The sequence below is a fragment of the Megalops cyprinoides genome, chromosome 6 (genome assembly GCF_013368585.1).
Source record: "Megalops cyprinoides isolate fMegCyp1 chromosome 6, fMegCyp1.pri, whole genome shotgun sequence".
NCBI lineage: Eukaryota > Metazoa > Chordata > Actinopteri > Elopiformes > Megalopidae > Megalops > Megalops cyprinoides.
In genome coordinates this window covers 37,277,108-37,285,309 of record NC_050588.1, presented here as the reverse complement: position 1 = coordinate 37,285,309, position 8,202 = coordinate 37,277,108, and the positions used below count along the sequence as shown (strand labels likewise).

Genomic DNA, 8,202 nt, shown 5'->3' with positions numbered 1-8,202 from the left:
CTTTCCCACTTTTCCCTAGTTTGGCAAAATCTATATAGATACATATTTTTAAATATTCTCTCTGGAAAGTATCCATTGTGAAGCACTGTGGAACAACCTGTAGAGATATGGCACAGTACAGAAATAAAGATTGATTGATTGTCTCACAGCTGCAACTCTGCCCTCGATCGTCTCCTTGCCTGTACTACAAGGCCTATTGACGGCCATCTGGCATGCTTCTGCTCGGCTGGTTGACGACCTCCTACAGAATTCATCTCATCTCCCTCCATCGGCTGCCTGTAATAGCACGCATTCGCTCCAAAATTCTTGTGCTTACCTGCAGAGCAGCAAAGGGAACGACTCCCCCACATTGACGAACAATTACGACCCCTTCTGCTGTACACTGGCCAGACCATGCCGCTCTCTAACCTTGGGATGTCTGTGCTATCTCTGCCCCCCACAGTGTTGCACACATGTTGGTCACATCTGCTGTCTATTTTGGCTGCCATGTGATGGAATGAACTTTCCCTTTCAGAAATGCTTCTGCAGTATATGGCACCAGTAGTTATAGCACTGCTATGCAATGGTCTGACAATTCCTGTATGTGTACTGACGTTGATGTAGCCCTGTTGCTTGCATTTTCTACGGGTTGTTTTGTAGATCTCTCTGGATAAGCATGTCTAAACACAGCTAAACTCATGTATAGGACACCTCTCACCATTTACAGATTTCTCATTTGTGGTTTTGAGTATTTGCACCAGGTGTCACTTCCCGGTCCCTGTGTCACCAAATCTGCCTTGCGGGTGCATAAATCCATCATTATTATGGGACGCGGGTCACGGGTTTCCCCTTTTGCAAGGATCTCAGGAACATACCCCTGGAAATGACAAGGGTCTCCTGTATGGAGGCAGACCTTCATTTGTATGCTGTGTTAGAGCCTCTTGTAAGTTCAACACATTTCAAGGCTGAGGTTGGAGTAGAATTTGAAAGGGTGATATTTGTTGCATGCATGACTCAGCCAGACAATCAAAGCACGTCTGTCTGTTACTTTAGCCACATTTTTTCCCCATCACACATTTTTTCATAAGGTTGAAACAGTCCTAAATTTAAGTTGCATAATTGTCTAATCACCTAATTAGGCATAATGAGGGTACAACTACCTACATTGTTGGAAACGTCAAAGCTTAGTTAGATTGTTCCACACCAAGATCCATATTCCAGTATCAGATTCAGATGTATGTGCAAAAACGTCAGTATGTCACATCGGGATGTAGGCATAGCATGACTGTAGTTAAGGTTACGTGAACTTTGTCTTTCTGCATAGAAATGTGTGCCAATGCTGCAAAATAATGAAATGCCGCTCCATAAACCCTTACCGTTATAATTTTGTTTGTACAACAAGGCAACATTTTACGCAGACTTTTACATTTGTTATATCTCCCCGTTATTTACAAAAAAAGAAAGAAAGGGAGTTTGAAAACTTTCATTTCAGATTTGTATACTTGCTTTACCTGTCACAAACCAGGCTGAACCTATTTACCGCCTTAACGGTATCAATTCAGAATTTGGCAGCTCAGACACATATCCCGGCTCCAATTTTATTAGGCCAGAAGTGTATTATAAACAATATCCATCTCGCAGAGCAGTGTCTTCTCGAAGCTGCAAAGAGAATATGTGCGTATGGGTGGGAGCGTGCGTGGGTGTGTGCCTGTGTTTTCTGATATCGAGAGGGAGAGGGACGGATGAGTGGGGTATTAGTCATACAATCGATCTTTCCTATTGGTCCCAAGAAATGAGCTATTCTGATGTACCTCAGTGACACCGCGAAGTCTCGGTCCATAAAAAGACAGGGTGAAGGCAATAGTGGTCAAAAGAAAAGCAAGAGTTGGGGCGCATTGTAAGCCCTGGTGTGAGATGCAGTAAGAGGCAACACCTGAGAAAGAAAAGGAAACAACGGGGAAACGAAAGCTGCGCTGTCTTTCTCAGCAATCGCAACATATTATCTAGTATTGACACTGGGAAGGTAACATTCATTTACTTTTCTTGTTTGCTTATTTATTCAATATTATGTTTGTATGTGCACTAACAGGCTGCTCCGCCTGTTTCTCTTGGTAAGAAACCGACACAGTTTGGGATTGCCAACTGACTCTCACGTACAATTTAACTATCATTTCAAACAGTATGAGTGGCCTGCAGTTTCACCTTTTGTGTGTTTTTATATTTGGTTTTGGAGAATTATATCTATGCGAAAAGGGAAGCTGCTCAATTAAATTGGCTCTCGTTAGCATAACAACGACTTGTATTGGAATGTAACACACAACAAGGAGGTGCTTTGTTAGCTTTCACTACGCCAACAAAATGCCAAAGACCACACTAATCAGAGTATTTCTGTGGTCTTGCTTACTGCCTAATCTTGTCAGATGTATAGATTTAAAGAAAGACGTTAGTGTAAAAAAGCGACCCCACCATCTGTGTTTGCTGTCACGGGAAAAAAGAAGAATCCATACGTGCGAGGTAAAGGTTAGTCACGAGAGGCTCATCAATATAATGGAATAAGGAAAAATGTTGCGGGAGCAAACCTATTCCTCTAATTTTAACGGTGGTAGAAAACGTGACAGATTACCATTAAATATTCGCGCTAGTGTTCTCTAAAGTTAATTATTTTATGTCCTAAGTAGCATGTGTAAAATGCTACTACTAATTAAAGTGCAAGTAAGTAATTCTGGAGTTAGAGGGAAAACAGACAGAACTCGTTGGATACAGAGTGCTGATATGGTTACGAAAAACAGTAGCCTACATTAAGGTGGAGGACTGGGGCTTACAGTATGAGGCTTCTGTAGGTAGATTACAATTTCATTTTTATTTGTAAGTTTCACACTTTGTTTCACTTTTTTCGTTTTGAAAAAAAAAAAAAACAGAATATAATGATATCCTTATCCTATGCAGAGGGGACAAATTGACATTATACAGAGAATTCACACGGGAAAAGTCGATAGAATGGATCCAATTGAGCGAGCGACCTTCGCAGTATCATAAAAGTAGGAAATACCGGGGTAGAACGGGACGGTAAAGGTGCCTTTCTGATGAACATATAAGCTTACAGACACTATACATTTGATGAATTAATCTGAATCGGTATATGGAAATATTATACCTTCTTGTCATATTGACGTTTCACGAGGAGAATTTTACAGTGCCACAATTCATTTCGATTTCAGTCTGTCAGAGGGAAATACCGACAGAGGATGGAGTGGCATCTTCTAGCGCTGGTTCTTTGCCTGAGTTTGCCACCTTCCACCAAGGCAGACTGCTCGACCCACTGCTTAACCTGCGCACAACAAAGCCCCGACGTAGACACGCTGATCAACAGTCTGGTAAGGCTGTCTTAGACTATGTATCCTACTGGTATTTCAGCACGATGTTGGTAGACAATTTTATCGAACCCATTCGCCTGATACTTCGAAATGTGAGGTTGTCTTCAGGTGAAGTAGGAATTACAAGGGGGGAGAGGTGCCTAACAGGTCAGTTGCACAATTCAGCACCATGGACAGCGATCTTGGTTTGAGAACGTAACTGCGTGAAATGAACACGTTTTACAACGTATCTAAAAAGTTGACGTGAACAAATTCAGCAGCTTACATGTGCACAGCATTAAGGGTTGTCGAACTAATAACATTTGCAAAACAAAACAAGAAAGAAATTACCTTAATTTGAGCCAAGGGAAAATTAAAACGTAGCCTACAAGTTTTATCCAGTGAGGGGTGTCGTTCCGAGACAATGAGCGGCAGTGGCAGACCGTGCAGCTCTTGCTGGCGGCAATTCATTCCACCATTAGGGAAGCGAAGAGACAGTCTGCCAATATAAAATATTCAGAATAGAGGGCGTTATGAAAAATAGAAAGAAACTGATACTCAGAAAGGATTGTCGAGACATTTTACAGAATGACTCACATTTACAAATAAATGTAAAATATGTTATAATTTTCAGTGCCCAACTTCAGCACAAAGGGGATTTTATTTCGGTGCTGTAAATCATTTTGAGACCATGTCCTCATGCAGTTTTTTTTTAAATTCCTTTTCAGACTTGCACGTTAGAGTGTGAAGGTACCCTTCCATCCACTGTAGAACTAGACAAATGCGACAACGTCCTACAGTTATCCTCTGGCGGTTTGAAAGCATTTAACCAGAGAAATGGAATCACGCCGGCTGAGTCCGAGACGGGTGAGCTCCAGGGTACGTCTGTTGGTCCCATGTTCAAGCGTTATGGTGGATTCCTAAAGAAACTAGACAAAAACAAAATATTTACCGTTGTTCCACGTGAAAATGCTATTCTCAAAGGCTTGCTCGCGACGAAAGACGAGACTTCGATCAGAAAACTTGGGGAAAGAGACACCCCGGAGCTGGAGCAAGATACCGAACAGGAAGGCGGTGCCTCGCAGGACGAACTGGGGGTCTACAACGATGACTCCTCCATCCACGAAGCGAAACGCTACGGGGGCTTCTTGAGGAAATTTGGCCCCAAGAGAAGCGACAACTCCGCGGACCAAAGCAGCCGAGAAGAGTTACAAAAGCGTTATGGAGGCTTCATGAGAAGAATTCGACCGAAACTCAAGTGGGCCAACCAGAAGAGATACGGCGGATTTTTACGGCGTCATTTCAAAATATCTGTTCGATCAGATGAAGAGCCAGGGTCGTACGACAGCAATGACCTATAGATCACTGACGGCTGTTATCATCAATGCCTTATTGAACTTCGGTTACAAATTGACCGGAATTCTCACTATTACCTATTCACTCGCATTTATTCTGATTACCAGATCCAATACAACAATGTTGCTGTGGGACGCATATATAGAATGATATCTGCTTCTGTCGGTCGCATTTTACTGCATTCTATATGACGGACTAACCAGTAACACTTTAATGTATCTATCAGATAGTGATACATGTAACATTTACGTCTGTAAAATATTATTTACAACCAAATATGCTTGTTTAATAAAAATGAATAAATGTATACTCCCTGTGTCTAAGTTGCAAAAAGGTGCTTTTGTGAGCTTGACTTTGAGAAATAACGCAAACCAGGCCAAGATAAAACATCGAGTTAAAATCCAACTCATTGCGGTTCAGTGAATACATTGTATATAGTTCTATTAAACTGCACTTGAATAAAAAACTGCACATATAAACAAAAACAACAGACACATATTTTGGATACCACCTAGATATGTCTAAACTTCGCCTAAAGCTACTGCACAGAGGACCACGCTGTGACCTATCATAATACTAGCATGGAGAGGTGGAGTTTAACATGACTATGCAATTGTCTGATGTATCTAAGCTCATGGTAGTTAGCCATACATCTTATCAATATATTGTACTTAAACGTAATGAGGTTGGACAATTGGACACATACACAAATCGACAGAATCAAACATTATTGCAATGTACAGACTAAAAGAGATTTCTGCATTTCTGCACACATAATATAAGGAATGCTTGCACATTATGGATGAAAGACATAATATTAGTTCTGCATCTCTCACTTCAGTGGCAAAATATCACAGTAAAAAAGCCTCTTTTTTCTGGAGCCAGACTCAGAGCTATTTATATCACAGTAAAATATTTATTAGTAGTTTCTACAGGTGTGACTTTGGACAAATCTATCTATTAATTCCAACAAGTTTTCCTATTCTGCAGTTTGTGCATGTTAACTCTCCAGGTGGAAGAGAAAAACATAAAGCCTGGATTTCTGCAGTTAATGTCTAGGTGCATAAATGGATAATATATCAACTGTAAGCTATGTAACTTACCCGGGATAAGGGTAGGCCTATGTTTGGAAAGCGAATAGATAATGTAAGAACATAATATATTTTCAAAGAATATTTAAAATTATAGTGCAATGGAATATAGACTATTTAAAATGACAGGACTCAAGACAATATTACAACGCAACACCTTAAAAATGCGCTGAAGATATTATCAGATATTACTCACAGGACTCACGAATTAATCCTTTCGGACCCAAATAGAACTTCCTAAAACAGCCGCAGGTTGTCACGGGCCAAACTTTTCTGGAAATATGAGTTTCCAGAAATGTCAGGATTTTGTGAGATCAACAGGTGCTTTGCAGGGACAGAACATCTGATACTGGCACTTGCACTCACAAACTGCATATATTCTGCTGTGGAGACTCTTCGGTACGCTTGAGGGAAACTACTTATATATATTTCCCTCTATTTTAAAAATAACATTGACTTTTTTTTACATGCATACTTATGTGCAATTTCGGAACAGACTTTCAGCAAATGGAGAGATTGGTCATTAATTATGACCTTCCTGTTATTCCAAGATGTATATGTCTTCCCTGTTGATAACTCACGCTGCAGTACTTAATCGTCAACTGATTATAACGTGAAATCTGGTGCAGTAGCTCCCTCGTGTGGAATAATATGTTAATGCAGTGGAACATTGCGTTTCAATATCGGGCGTTATGGAGCAATGTGTATTTGCTCCTAGACGCTTCCACTTGGCAATAAAAACACTTACAGTTGAGCGGGGCAGATCTAGCGGGGCAGAAACTAGATGGCATCCTATGACAGTGCCATGTTTCAAGTCACTGAGCTCTCCAGTACGACCCATTCTGCTTCCAAGGTTTGTCTATGGAGATTGCATGGCTATGTGCTTAATTTTATGTGCCTGTTAACAATCGGTGTTGCTGAAACACCTGAACTCAATAATTAGGACGGGTGTCCCCATACTTTTGGCCATATAGTGTATATCCACAAGCTACCAGCTTTGCACACTGTTTGGGAGTGATGTTTACCCACTGTTTTTTGCCAGATTTGTTTCAGGTTGGTGACGCTTGTGGACTGCAATTTTCAAATAGTGTCGCAAATTCTGCATTGAGATCAGGACTTTGACTGGCGGCTGTAGGACATTCACCTTTTGCTATTGAGCCACTCCAGTGTTGCTTGCGGTTGTTGTCCTGCTGAAAGGTGAACTTTCTCTTTTTGATGGTGTAGGAAATTGTACTCACTTTACACCTTGGCTTTCTTTGCAATTTCTCTAAAGGAAAGACCTACACTTTTAAGAGTTATAATGGTCTGTCTGTCTTCCTTTGTTAATTGCCTTTTTCTCACCATTATGATAGCAATATACTACTTCCTGCAGTGCAATATTGTCCAAATAATGCTTCAGAAGGTGTAATCACAGTCTGTTCTAACACTGCTTTTATACAGACAGAGGGTTTGTAAGTAATCAACAAAAGTCAGGACACCTGTAAGAATTGTTTGCATCAGCTTTCAAGGCTTAATAAAATATATATGTATATATAATTTCATTTCATATATTATATACAAACATTTCATTTCCCAGTCTGCTGGCCTGACCTGGCTTGGGAGTGATCAGACAAGAGGTCAGAAGTCAGGTTTTCCTGTCTGCGGGCCAGTGTTTATTGTAACGAGAGAGAGGGACAACGTGAAATAAACAAAATACTCTTTGTAGGCTCGCCCTCTCATGTCTGCCAAAAAAAGAATAAAATAAAGCAACTTGGCATAAGCTTTTACCTTCATCCCGCCCAGGCGCTCCAACATCCGAGAGGGAGAGGTTGAACCCTCCTCCCACCTCCTTGCTGAGAGACACGTACCACACTCCCCCATCCCCACCTCCCTCCTCCCAACACTCCTCCTTTGCCTCGAGTATCGTACCTCCCTCTCCCCTGCACTGCCTTATCAACCGCCAAACCTAACATCTAACACCTCATTTCCCTGTGGTATGGGGAAAATGTGAAACTTTCTTGACCTTTTGGGAGTCTACATAGATTTTTAAAAAAACAGATCCATTAGGCTGGGGAACAAGCATAATGGGGCTACACTAGTTGCTTTGGGATTCCCCAGTCAAACCCAACTCCAACATGTGGGCGGTGAGGAGGTGGCGAAATTCTTCTGATGTTGTTAATCTACCAACAATGTCTCCTCTAAAATAGGTTTGCTTATATTTCATGCTCCCCTGCCTTTCCTCCAGATTCTCATCACGGCTTACCTTCCTGTTCACCTCAGCCTCAAAGTTCTCCAAATTACTCACTACTTCCTCAACCATGGAGTGCTGAGCCACCCAGACTGACTCCCCACTCACCCCTGCCCCTCTGCTGGGTCAATGGCAGTGTGGCATAGTGGTAAGGAGCGGGGCTTGTAACCAAAAGGTTACCGCTTTGATTCCCCGC

The 8,202-nt window shown here is 41.5% G+C and overlaps 1 protein-coding gene across 1 annotated transcript; it reads left to right on the top strand.

The window, feature by feature from the left end:
* Positions 1 to 1,852: 1,852 nt before the first annotated feature.
* On the top strand, positions 1,853 to 4,771 carry LOC118779914 (proenkephalin-B-like). The gene is made up of 3 exons (XM_036532247.1): positions 1,853 to 2,002; positions 3,198 to 3,353; positions 4,061 to 4,771. The coding sequence occupies exons 2-3, from the start codon at positions 3,225 to 3,227 to the stop codon at positions 4,691 to 4,693; spliced, it is 762 nt and encodes a 253-aa protein (XP_036388140.1). The 5' UTR covers positions 1,853 to 2,002; positions 3,198 to 3,224; the 3' UTR covers positions 4,694 to 4,771.
* Positions 4,772 to 8,202: the final 3,431 nt, after the last annotated feature.

Excerpts from the sequence above, each read along its gene's own strand:
- LOC118779914 (XM_036532247.1), top strand. The coding sequence starts at position 3,225 with ATGGAGTGGCATCTTCTAGCGCTGGTTCTTTGCCTGAGTTTGCCACCT. Across the intron at positions 3,354-4,060 it reads ACACGCTGATCAACAGTCTG|ACTTGCACGTTAGAGTGTGA; the intron begins GTAAGGCTGTCT and ends ATTCCTTTTCAG.